At 32.9% G+C, this 12,441-nt stretch overlaps 2 protein-coding genes across 6 annotated transcripts; one reads left to right on the top strand and one right to left on the bottom strand.

The window, feature by feature from the left end:
• Nucleotides 1-1,557: 1,557 nt before the first annotated feature.
• On the top strand, nucleotides 1,558-6,592 carry LOC105116390 (TLC ATP/ADP transporter). 4 transcript variants are annotated; one of them, XM_011013726.1, is made up of 13 exons: nucleotides 1,558-1,771; nucleotides 1,866-2,030; nucleotides 2,155-2,262; nucleotides 2,348-2,482; nucleotides 2,607-2,675; nucleotides 2,757-2,853; nucleotides 2,945-3,047; nucleotides 3,422-3,632; nucleotides 4,430-4,543; nucleotides 5,192-5,323; nucleotides 5,561-5,641; nucleotides 5,975-6,091; nucleotides 6,285-6,592. In XM_011013726.1, exons 1-13 carry the CDS (start codon nucleotides 1,628-1,630, stop codon nucleotides 6,360-6,362), a joined length of 1,554 nt encoding a protein of 517 aa, XP_011012028.1. In that variant the 5' UTR covers nucleotides 1,558-1,627; the 3' UTR covers nucleotides 6,363-6,592. The 4 variants fall into 4 exon arrangements, with proteins under 4 accessions (XP_011012028.1, XP_011012027.1, XP_011012029.1 ...); XM_011013725.1 differs by having other exon boundaries at nucleotides 2,753-2,849; XM_011013728.1 differs by having other exon boundaries at nucleotides 1,569-1,663; nucleotides 2,753-2,849.
• A 506-nt stretch (nucleotides 6,593-7,098) lies between these two features.
• LSF2 (dual specificity protein phosphatase (DsPTP1) family protein) lies at nucleotides 7,099-10,446 on the bottom strand. 2 transcript variants are annotated; one of them, XM_011013722.1, is made up of 5 exons: nucleotides 10,073-10,446; nucleotides 8,694-8,899; nucleotides 8,352-8,522; nucleotides 7,917-8,129; nucleotides 7,099-7,431 (listed from the first exon to the last, which is right to left on the bottom strand). In XM_011013722.1, the coding sequence occupies exons 1-4, from the start codon at nucleotides 10,368-10,370 to the stop codon at nucleotides 7,926-7,928; spliced, it is 879 nt and encodes a 292-aa protein (XP_011012024.1). In that variant the 5' UTR covers nucleotides 10,371-10,446; the 3' UTR covers nucleotides 7,099-7,431; nucleotides 7,917-7,925. The 2 variants fall into 2 exon arrangements, with proteins under 2 accessions (XP_011012024.1, XP_011012025.1); XM_011013723.1 differs by having other exon boundaries at nucleotides 7,099-7,408.
• Nucleotides 10,447-12,441: the final 1,995 nt, after the last annotated feature.

Genomic DNA, 12,441 nt, shown 5'->3' with positions numbered 1-12,441 from the left:
TATTTATTACTTCAACACTCCTGCACTTGGGAGAAAACATCAACCTTTTCGTCGTGTCAAAAGACAAGATGTTCGAGATGTAAATATTATTGTGTTAGTGTTTTTGAAAGTTAATAGTATCTCTATGTGTTTTAGATATAGATAGATTTTAGATTAAATTAAAACACTCGAATTTGAGCAAGTTATGGCTAAACATAAACAAAATATGAATTAGATTCCTTTGAATAATTAATCAATCTTTGTTCCTAATGAGAGAAGTAATAGATAATGATTAAGGTTAATTTTAAATCAATTATAATAGTCATTTATGATTTATTTGAGTTGAAATGTTAATATTTAAAATGTTGGAGTTAAGTCTATTATAATAAGATGGTTAAAGTCAATTCCAACTATTATTTCTAAGTCATTTAAGATTAGCTTGTTTATATCATTAACATCTCATTTGAAACTAAATAACATATTGAATTGAATTAAATTCATTAATAATTTATAATTGAATTTATAATTTATTATGATTTTTATATTTGAAATAAGATACTAAATCACATAATTAAATTCAAATATATTATTTGAATATATATGACAATGAATTGAAATAACAATCTTAACTATTTTGTCTTTAATTTATAAATTATTTTTGTTATAGAAATCATTTCTTTTTGTTTCAAGGACCCTTATATTTATTTAAAATAACATAAAATATAGGTGCTTTAAAGAAGATATAAATAGAACTATCTCATATTAATTGTTTATTACTTATATTTATTTAAAATAACATAAAATATAGGTGCTTTAAAGAAGATATAAATAGAACTATCTCATATTAATTGTTTATTAAATATTTCTTGAAAAGAAATTAAAAAAAAATATATTTGTTAAAAAAATTTCCATCAAATTCTTTTCTAGATATTTTATAAAAAACCTGTCATCCACGTATAATTGGCTGAACAAAGCAAAAAGAAAAAAGAGAAAAAAAAGAAAAAGAAAGATTCGGGCAAAAACAAAAAAGAAAAAAAATAAATAAACGGAAACATGAATAACTGACCTTATGAGCAATAAAAATATCTTGATGAGAATTGATGCGAAGTAGAGAAGGAAAAAAGGATATTGCGCTCCCAAAGGTTTTTGAAAGAAAAAAAGAGAAGTGTACACGAGAGACAAAGCAAAAATAATGTTTGTGTAACATATGCATAATTTTAGAATATTGTTTTAAAAGTTAATTTCAAGAGAGAATCCTATAATAAATGAGAGTCTCCCCTGATTTATTTTTGCATTTTTTTTTATAAATTGAATTCTTTGAAATTCAAATCAATACATTTAAAAGAATTCTCAAACATAAAAAATAATATAACCCTTTGAATTTACATGGTTACAGCAAGCTGTAAGTATATACAACAATACAAGACAATATTCTAAGTTGTGCAACATTAATAAAAAGCCAAAAGATTTTGAAACTCAATTGATATTGATGGAATATAATAGGGACTAATTAAAATGATTTCTTTGAGGAGATAATATGCAACCTCCAAGAGTAGAGGGGCATAATGTAGTTAATATATGCTGCGGAAACAAAGGAAAAGAAAAATGTAGGAAAAAGGAGAAAAAAGAAGAGAAGGTTTGGAAGTGAATGAGAAGGAGGAAGAAGATGTCAGTACTGAACATGGTAATGGATAGGTGGAGGCCTCAATTAGATGCGATCCTCTCCACCTTCGTATCCATCTACCCTCACGAAACCTCACCTCTCCTTCACTCCTCTTCCTGCTTTTTCTTCGTAATGATAATAATTAAATCTTGTTCTTCTTTTGTTTTGTTCTTTAAATTAATATAAAGAATTCATAAATTAATTTTAGTGTTTCTTGTTGCAGATTTTGAGTGCATATTTTGTAGTGTTACCATTGCGGGATGAAGGTGCAATCTCTCTAGGTTTATCGAAGCTTCCAGCTCTCTTTATCGGATCCTTATTCCTCACCTTGATTGCCGCTCCTTTATCAACTCTCCTTTTCTCTTTCCCTAATTTCTCTAAATCCAAGGTTGGTTACCATTTCCTTTTTTATTTTTTTCATTATTATTGTGATTGTAATAATAAAATCACTGAAATGGGTTTTGATTTTCAATCATTAATTCTTGAGATTTCATGCCCACCACCACCACCAGGCTTTGTTTTTTATACACAGGTTTTTTAGTGTTTCTCTTGTTCTCTTCTTCTTTCTATGGCATTTCTCTTCCTCTGCTTCTGCTGAGTTTTCGCTCTTCAAGTCAAAGGTATTATTATTATTATTATTTTTTAATTACCAACAGCTTTTTGGTCTTAATTCTGAGTAAATTGTCTCTTTATTTTAATGATTAGGGTACTGTTGCTATATCAACTGAATTGAAAGAGAGTTTGAAGGTTGATGTTGACAGAACCAGGAGTACATATTCTGGAAGCTGGGATGATCATGGATGGTTTTATATTTCTGTCAGAATTGGATTGTTTCTCTGGGTATGATGAGTTTGAAAGCTTCTAGTGGTTTTAGTTATTTCTTAAATTAAATGTTGACTGATCGCCTTGTGATTTTACTTTTTGAGTTTCTTCTATGGTTGGAATTTTTTTCTTTTTTTTGAAGGTTGCGCTGCTTAATCTTATTACCATATCGTCGACTTGGGCTAGGGTTATTGATGTGATGGATAGTGAGGTTAGCATGCTGCAACGTGGAGACCTTAAAATCATCATGGTTTTATATTCTGCATTTGACATTTCGGTTGTATTCAGTCAGGTTCAAGATTGTTTGGGTTCATTGGTGCTGGTGCTACACTTGGTCAGCTATTTGGATCGTTGTTTGCTACATCAATGGCTTGGTTGGGTCCTTGTATGTATGCTTTGGAAAATGAGATTGTTTAATTTCTGAGTTTCTGTTTGTTTGAATTTGGTTTTAAATGATTGGTTGGTTCAATGCAATTGCAGTTTTACTTCTATTTGCTGCTTTGTTGATGGAACTAGCTGCGCAGTCATCAAAAGGGATCAACAAGGATGTATCCCATCTTCCTCATGAATTATCTCCCATAAGGTCAGCCATTAGCAGTGATGACTTGTTACTGTCTGTTAGTAGTGATGATTTGTTACTGTCTGTTAGTTCATGGATAATCAATGTCCTAGTTTTGTACAGTTTGTTCTTTCAGAGTGAATGCAAATTCTTGTTGTTTGTATCTGATACATTTCTTTTACCCTTTTCTTTTCTCTATGGAGCTTTCACTTCTAGTCAAAACATTTGAACAGTCTGGATGATCCACTAGTACTTTTTAGCTTCTTAGACTACATGCTACTCACCTGTCAAGAAAAAAAAATGTATTCATGTTGGTCATATTATTTTGTATCTCTGGAAGAGTGAAAGAGCTTTTCAGGTGCTTTCATGTAGCTTATTGGGATGCTTTTGCTTTTTAGAAAAGTTGACGCTGATCAGCATGGTGAGGCTGATGGACGGTCATCACCAGCTTTTAGAGTCTCTTCTCCAAAGTCTCCTTCATCGAGGATGAGGCCTCAGCTTTGGGCCATCTTAGATGGGTTTCAGCTTGTATTATCTTCAACTTATTTGTTGAATGTGTCTCTATTCCTGTGGCTGAGTGCAGTTATTTCATCATTTTTCTATTTTCAGGTAAAATGGAACTCTGCTCCTGTTCATGTACTCTGAATTTCTAAATCACCCTTTCCAAGCCAGATTTTATGACTTGACTGAATAGGAAGTAAACTAATTTAGAGAACTATCTATAATTTATCTTGCTTTTTTGTTGATTTTGTTGTTATTAACCATGAGAAGAGCAAGAGGGAAGAGGAAGAGTGGATTGAAAGTAAAAAAGGGATCGGACCATGTTTTTTTTACATGCATGCTGTTTCTCAGTTGGTCAGAGATAACAAGATGCTTATCCTTATCGTATAACTCAGTGGATCTCACATTATCAATTTTTTTTGGTTTTTTTTTTTATTTTTTTAATTTTATTTTGTAATCCTTATGGCTTAAAACATAGCAACATAACTAAGTGTCACTCTTATCCGCTCTTAACCCTTCCGATCTTGGGTATGACTGGGATTTTAATCTCAGTTTTACTGCACGAAGGTTCGTGCCAAGTAACTACCACTATTATAGCTGGAATATCTGCCAATTTTGCTGTCATATGCTGGCTAATTTTATTTTTTGATATCTGAAACTTATTTCTTAAACATTTATATACCTGCAAAGAATATCTACAAGTAACATGAATCAGAATAAGTAATTATTGGAGTTGGCATTCCACTACAAGTAAATTCAAATTTAGGGAGCTTAAACTGTGTAGGCTTGACTATTGATATAAAATGATTTGATTTGTTGCCATTGCTCTAGATATGATTTATCCTCATCTATATATGAATTATGCGTATTTCCTCTCACTAATGAATCCTTGTTTTCTTTTGTAGAAAGTAACAGTAATTGCCATGACTGTTTCAAGCTCTCTTGGAAGAAGAAAATTGTTTGCCCAGATAAATAGCTTCATTGCTGTTTTTATCCTTGCTGGACAACTTACTGTAACAGTAAGCTAATAGCCAAATATATTTCTTCAATGTTTTGATGCTCTGACTGGTTTTAAAACCAAGAAAATAGATAATACTTACTGGAGTTCCAGTATTAAGGAAATCAGTTGCAGAATTATGATCAAATTTAACAGGTGTCTTGCTCTGATTAATTGTTACTGAGTTTCCCCTGAAGCAATTTTAATCTTTGTATTCCCAAGCGTCAAAGAGGGTAATTTCTGAAAATAAAATAAAATAATCTCGTGGTTTGTTTGGATGTGGTGGATATAAAGAATATGCACGGTACTTTTATGCAATTGAATCTGAAATGTGTCCACGTCAAAAATGTAAAGAAGGAAGCCTTGTAGAAGAATTCCGGACCAAAATGTTTTTAGAAATGATATTCTTTTACACTAATTCAATTTTGAATCTTAACAAATTGCATGATCTGTAGCAGAGAAATTCATTATGTCAGGTTCTGGTGGTTATTGCTGTCTGTTCATTGGGATCTGCAATTACTTTCCTTAATTCTGCTTGATAAATTTCTTCATGTAATATTTTCTGTGTTTGTGCATCTCTGGGGACAAAACTGCAGTGTTCATTGCATTTCACATTATTAGAGTTCCTGTTTATAATTTGTTGAGCTTTTGCTTATCAAATCAAACACAGGGACGCATCCTTACTTTAGCTGGGGTTACTGCAGCAATATGCTCTGCTCCGGTTGCTGCCTTCTCAAATTTAGTTGCTATTGCTGTTTGGCCAACTTGGGTAGCAGTTGCCATCTGTGAGACTGTACGAAAGGTTTGTCACCATTGGTCCCTTGCCTGCAATGAAACAGCATTGTGGGTTGTATTTCTTTCTTTCTTCCTTTCCCAGTTATTCTATCTGAATATAATAATGCTTATGTATCCAATTATCTAGAGTATTATTTGGGTGAATTCACCTTCCTCTTAAATTGTTGAGAGCACTTGATATGGTTGAGGAAGTATGTCCCATTCACTTTGAGGCCTCACGGTTTGGTTTTACCCTTACTTGCAGGTGGTTACTTATGTAGTGACCAGGCCTGGAAGAGAACTTCTGTTTACTGTGGTCACTCAAGAAGAGAAATACAAAGCTAAGGTTAGTAGATGTTTCTGCACTAATAAGTTATATATATCCCTGATTGAATTGGGCTCTAATACCAGATTTTTTTAACAAGCAGTAATTTTGTTGCTTACATATCGATCTCCGATATTTTCTCCCCTTTCAGCAGAAATTTCGACTCATGTCTGATGTCATTTTTATGAAATCCCTTGAGAATCTTTTAGGCATGCATGAGTAGACTTACCTTTGCAATTGATGCAAATAACATGGATTTCACGCATTTCTTGTTTGATATTTCCATTAGATTTTGAATAATTACTTGCATATCTTCTACTGCATTATGTCAAACAGCGCTATGTCTTACCACAGGTTTGCATAGATGTCATTGTTCAACGGCTTGGAGATGCTACAGCTGCAGGAATGTACAAACTACTATTCAGCACTCTTCATGGGAGGACATCAACTGTGTCTCTTTATGCTCTGCCTGTACGTATATAACCAGCAAATTTTATAGATTAATTATTATGGTGGTTATTGATCCAACTTGTTAATTCCTGAGAACCTCAACGTTGTTCTGCACTCCATAAAGTAATGCTCTGAAAATGCCATTTCATTTGTTATGATCATGTTTTTCAACCAAGAATAATGCAAGGTTTTGTTAATCGTCTTTGTGCTGCAGATCTGTTTATTTTGGATTTTTACAGCATTCCATTTGGGACAGCGGCAAGCTCAACTTGCAAAGCTCCAGGCCGTCTAAACTTTTTTAGGTTTTTGAAGAATGATTTTATGTACGGTTATTGAACAAAGGAAACAAAGATAAATAATTCCTTTGTATCATTTCCTCTTTGGGATTATAATTTTATATGCTGATAGTTAATGGCTGGTAGAGCATGTCTCACTATGTCAAATGCATGTACGATGATGTTTCCTTGTGCTAATACTGCTCCAACTCTACTCGGTTCAAGGCATGGTAACTCGACTTCTTTAGAACACAATTCACCAGCAAAACATTGCAATTTTACTGAACGCTAAGTTGAGTTGCAGTTGGTTGATCTGTGCACATCACAGGCAATTGTATCTGTGGAACAAAAGTGCTGCTGTGTGGTGGTTACACAGTCGTGAATAAATTTGATTCTATCAACTTAGCTCAAGACACAAGATCGCACCTCTGAAATAGGATTTCAATCTTTGTAAGAGCTGTTGTGAACTTCACCTGTTATCTTGTCCTCCCATCTAGCGCCAATTGGGGGGGGACCAAGAACCACATTATCTGTCATCATGGCGCAAAAAAATAAAATAAAAAAAGATTTGTACCTCACACCCCTGAGCCCAGGCCATAAAACAGAGATAGCCGTAGACATTGTCCAGGGCGGTTTTCTTGTTCGCTATCCACTGTAAAGCTCGAACATCGATTCTTTTCTATGAAAAGTGAACAATACCTAAACAAGAGTGTCCCTACTCCCAGTTAACAATGACGTAACATTGTCGGGGAGGGATACTGAAGATTGATATTTGATAAATCCTCCAAGATTATTATTACACCCACACTCATTCACGGAGTTTCCCAATATTAGGTACGTAAGTACCATTATTGTACATTTGGATACAGGTAAAGCTTCCATTACTGCTATTAAACTGTGCTAATCGGAGTTCCTCTGCCTCAACTTTTTTCATTTATTTTAACAAAGTGCACAGGTTCCAAGCTCATCTCTAGCCATGAGCTACCATTTCCCTCCCCTGCAAGTTCCCTTGTCCCATGAAACCAGCCCTTTGCAGTTGATTAATTTGAGTTTCTCCTCGTAGCTGCTTTATCAAATGAAATTATCCTGGGTTAACATGATTCAACCAGTCAGAATGTACATCAGCAAGGCTCGACTTTCATATGATAAACTAAGGGGGAGTATAATTATATAAATTATTCATGCTTTGTTTTGGCAATGGCTAGAAGGATAACTGAAATTAGTCCTCCCATACATGCAAATAACTGACTTTTGTGCAGGATGATAGTTCGCCCTTCAGACTTTGAGGGCACTAGAGGGTGTCAGGGCCAGATGAATCTGTGTCTCCTATTTATTTCATCAGGTTTGCTGGCGTTTCACATGTGGTCAAGGCAGGTATTAGTAATTTCATCAGATTAAAATATAATTATTTTGTTTTCACATTTTTATGGTTATGCTGAATAGCGAGATGCGCTGCTAATCCATCTAGTAATGAACAGACAAAATAACCTCCAGGAGAGATCCCTTACTTTCTCAGATCACAGCCTCAGAATCTTGAACTAGAATGCTTTGCAAGACAACAAAATGTTTACCTTGAATGCTTATGTTCCACGGAGGGAACGGACACGATCTTGAATCAAGTGCCTCTCCCAATCTGCTATATCTTCAAAAGCATATTCTGGTAGAGTCTCGAAGGGCTGCTTCCATGGATCATTCTTGGCTAGATCATAAGTAGTTGCCTGTATCGATCTCTTACTGGGTCCACAAGGTCTCTTCGAAGTTAGTGTATCATAAGCTGTATTAAGCTGTCCCATACCAGTAGCAAAAATGACAATCAGAAAAATATGTTCCAGTTTGCAAATCAATCAATCAAGAAATTGTATCAAAACAATCACTCTAGAAGTCCGATAATATCATGATATCCATACCAAATATAGCCCACAGTTTTGTAACTCATATCAATATAAGTCTGAAATTTAAAATAATAATTTTGACAAAAATAAATAGTAAAAGAGTTGAGAACTGACATTCATGCAACAAAACCAGAACATGTAAGCTATAGCAACAGCAGGGGCTCTTCCCAGTCCAGCTGTGCAATGTAGGTACACTCTGCCCTTTCCCTCAGAAGTAGCCCATTCCAACGATGAAACAGCTTTGGGTAATGCACTTCTCAAGGAATCTGGATCGAAATCTGTAGCCTGAACAAAGAATTATATTTGCAAATTCATCCAGTTAGCACCAAGAAAACACTGGTAAAAAAATAAAACGCAGGCATGAACACATGAAAAATGGTTGTAACATATAATAACTCATTTTGGAAATTGGAGTCTTCTACATGTTTCAATTTACAATGAGTAGCACTTTCTTACAGGCCTTCTCATATGACGGATTCCAAGTTGTTGACATCTCTGTATAATAGACTGCAAGTCAATACCCCAATACTCGATGTCCTTGTCCTGCTGCAAGTTTAGAATGTAGGCCACATTCTCCTCATGTCTTAGATGTTCTATATCTTCAGGTTTCTGAGGTTGGGATCCCACAATCACATTATCAGTTATCAATGTGTAGTTCATGCCTGAATACAACATGTCAGTTATAGACTGAATTAAGGAACACAACACACACGGTAAGAAAACTGGAATACATTTAGCATAAAAAGTTCGAGTGCAGGGGAGCCAAAAGTGGAATGCTAATGGTGGAACCTATACTGCAAGATACGTAACTTCTTCTATCAACAAAACCAAACCTCATTTACAAACTAGTTGATATGGGTGTCTACAGTTCACACTGACACACATCTTTATCAATGATTTCTGTAGCCATTCAAAAGAATACTTGTACAGTGTGGCTTCAGACTTTTCTATTTCCAAGTTAGTCAAAGGGTTAATGCAATTTCAAAACTTGAACCCTTTTAATCCTTATACCTTTAGACCCATGTATGCCGGGCTGTAATAAATAAAACTGATACAAATTTTGTATCAAAAATCTTTCTTTTAAAAAAATGGCTGGGTCGATCCCAGCCCTTTTCCATAAGATCTAGGCATATATAAAATGCTTTCAATCAGCTGAAAGCTAATATAATAGCAATGATAAGTCATCTTTCTCAAAAGTGATACAGATCAGGATTATTTTTTCTATTGGAAATTTGAAAGCTTTTCCCTAAAGCGTGTCTATACAATTCTTGATTTGTTATTCTCAATAACTTGTATCCGAAATTAGAGGGTGACAGTGGAAGCATTACCGGGATCATGGTCAACTCCATTAAAAGATAGAGAGTAAAGAATTCATGGAAAAAGTAACAACCTTTTCTGTGTTAAGCTTCATACTTACGTATGAACTGACAACATAAAATTAAATAAATTGAGGATAAAAGGATGCCATCCAGATTCAGACGCTGCCTAAATTATATAGTCATTGACCATTTCAAAAAATTAAAAACCACAGAATGGGTTGTTATTGGATTACTTCAGAATTGAATTCAACAACACAACTTAAAGTATTTAGTATTATGGAAATTTCATTGTATGGCAAAAGCAAGAAGAACCCAGAAAAACATATCCGCCAACCTGCACATTCTCCTTACTCGCAATCCATCAGAGAAACAAACTGAAAGTATGAAAGGAACACAAAACACTGACACAGAAACGGATGAACAAACACAGTACCAAAATCTTAGATGGAAATGAAAGATGAAGATCAAGAGCAAGAAATAATTAGGAAAATGGAGGTAAAAGGGAAACGAACTAACCAAGATCATGATGATACTCGTATGGGTTCCTCATCATCCTTTTCATGGCAATATTATACTCTTCCATCCTGTTTGTTGAGCTCAATGATAAGTTTTTTCCTGTGGGGTTGTCCTCAACTCCACTCCCATGACTATGAGCTGGTAACTTACAATGGATTCCAGTTCTGCCCATTTTAAAGCAACTCTTAAAGACCATAAAATTGCATGTGGGTTTCTTTCTCATCAAAAACAAAATTCTATTCTCAAGTGGGTATGTCGAAACTGTAGAGAGGGAAATGTTGCTGCTAATACCAACCATATTGTCTCTCCTGATGTTTCTCCGAATAGAAATTCGTGGGCGTTAGATTTGCTACTATCAACTTAAGCCACTCGTGACTTCCTTCTGATGAACTTTTTAGGAGGAAAAAAACAAAAAAGAGTTTTACGTCAATTTGGTACTCAGATTATTGTAAGATGTTCAATTGAATCCTCATGTGTGTGTTTTTCCTTACCTTTTAGTAATCAAATTCGTGTATTTGTTTGCAATTAATTTTTACCACAAGTACATGGCGTACAGTAACTTCCCCTCCTCTTTCAATTGTTTTATACTTTATCCAGCTAAATTTGCGTTAACTCATATCTATTGAGTGATTGTTTGAATGAATATTACTGTTTGGTTGTTCATGCAGACACCTTTTAAAATACGTTTGTCACTTAAATTGATGCAGACACCTTTTAAAATATAATTTGATTTAAATGGATTGTAACTTAAAAACATATCTTAAAGAATCAAAATTATATATTTGTGGTTGCTGATGCAGACATCTTCTATAATTTGATTTACATGCATTGTAACTTAACCCATCAAGAATTTCTCTTGAAAAATTAGAGTTATACATGATGATCATTATCACTTTATTTTTATAAAAAATGCAAACAAGTAGTATTAAATTACAAAAAAGTTGATTAGTTATTTAAAGAATTTAAAAGTTTAATAAAAAATTTAATATGAAAATCACTCAATCATATAAAAAATAATAAAAATGTTGATTTTTTCCCCTTAAAAATAATCTTCTTTTTTTTAAAAAAAAATCTCTACAAAATAATATTTATACTAGAAAAAAGTCTAAGTATAATAGGATATCCTTAATAAATATGGATAAACCTAATAAATACTAATAATTCAATAACCATAAATTTAAATAAAGGATCTAATATCTCTAAATGTCTAATAACAATTAAAAGATAAATAAAAAAATAGCCTAATTAATTTAAATAAAACTAAATTCTTTTTTGTAATCTATTAGAAAAATCAAAGTCTAACTTCAAATACATGGTTTTCTCTCGTATTAATGATTTAAAAGGTTTTTCATACATCAATGGAAATTTATGGATGTTTATTTTCTAATGCAACTGGAATCACAATAAAATTCTTTTTGTAGCTCAAGTTATGACCAAAACAATATCAAAAAGTCAAACTGACATATTTAAATCTTTTTATAATGTTTAAATGACTACCTACATGTTTTATTGAACATGAATTAAAAATCTAGGCTTGTACTTCATTATTATTGTATTCTTGAAATTCACCTTAGCCTATGTGTTTTGAAGCCATTGAAAGCTTTTTTGTAGCTCCAAGTCTTGTCATTGAATCAATTGGAACCTCTAACAAATTTTTTAGTATTGTTTGGTTTGCATAATTAAAAGCCTTGACTAATCCAACTAGAATTGAATTGAAATCCTTTTTATTGCTCCATTTATGACTAAAATAGTAGAGAAAAGTAAAAAATGATAGATTAAATCTTTTTGTAATTTATGAATGTCTATCTACAAGCTTTTCTTAAACATGAATTAAATTAATCAATACTTTATTATTTAACATTTTCTTGAAGTCTACTTTAGCCCATATTTCTTGAAGAAATCAAATACAACCCTCTTTGAACCTTTTGGCCTTAAGTTTTCTCTAGATCAACTAGAACATCTAATAGATTTTTTAGTATTGCTTGAATTATATCAATTATCTTTCTTAAAATGTGGTTTGGAGGGTAGATCTCACCTAAAATTAAGGTGTAATCTCAATTTCATGCAAAGCATAAATCACAAAATACTGAAGAATTAGAGGCATGATTTTTTAATATGGAATCATATATAGGATTACTAGAAGTATGAGTTTGCCACATTCAAATATCTATATTTGGCTGAACATATTTTAAATACCCCACTTATATTTATATGATTGTATTTTATTTTTATATAAAATCTAGGTATTGAAAGAGAATTTGAACTTGAATAGTTTCACTATCAATACAATATATCATTTATTATTCAAAGGTCTAGTTGAGCTAATGAAGTAAACATATAATTCTTAGAAAGTAGAATAATTTAGTTTC

Source organism: Populus euphratica, unplaced genomic scaffold (assembly GCF_000495115.2).
Source record: "Populus euphratica unplaced genomic scaffold, PopEup_1.0 scaffold926.1, whole genome shotgun sequence".
Classification (NCBI taxonomy): domain Eukaryota; kingdom Viridiplantae; phylum Streptophyta; class Magnoliopsida; order Malpighiales; family Salicaceae; genus Populus; species Populus euphratica.
Note: the sequence above shows the minus strand (reverse complement) of the source record. Positions and strands in the feature narration are given on the sequence as shown.

Bases quoted from the DNA above. Each gene is read 5' to 3' on its own strand.
- LOC105116390 (XM_011013726.1), top strand. From the start codon at position 1,628: ATGAGAAGGAGGAAGAAGATGTCAGTACTGAACATGGTAATGGATAGG. The intron at 2,854-2,944 runs GTATGCTTTGGA...ATGCAATTGCAG, and splicing joins GCTTGGTTGGGTCCTTGTAT to TTTTACTTCTATTTGCTGCT. The intron at 3,048-3,421 runs GTCAGCCATTAG...TTTGCTTTTTAG, and splicing joins CATGAATTATCTCCCATAAG to AAAAGTTGACGCTGATCAGC.
- LSF2 (XM_011013722.1), bottom strand. From the start codon at position 10,370: ATGGTTGGTATTAGCAGCAACATTTCCCTCTCTACAGTTTCGACATAC. The intron at 8,900-10,072 runs GTTAGTTCGTTT...TGTTGTATTCAG, and splicing joins CGAGTATCATCATGATCTTG to GCATGAACTACACATTGATA. The intron at 8,523-8,693 runs GTAAGAAAGTGC...TTCTTTGTTCAG, and splicing joins TCCGTCATATGAGAAGGCCT to GCTACAGATTTCGATCCAGA.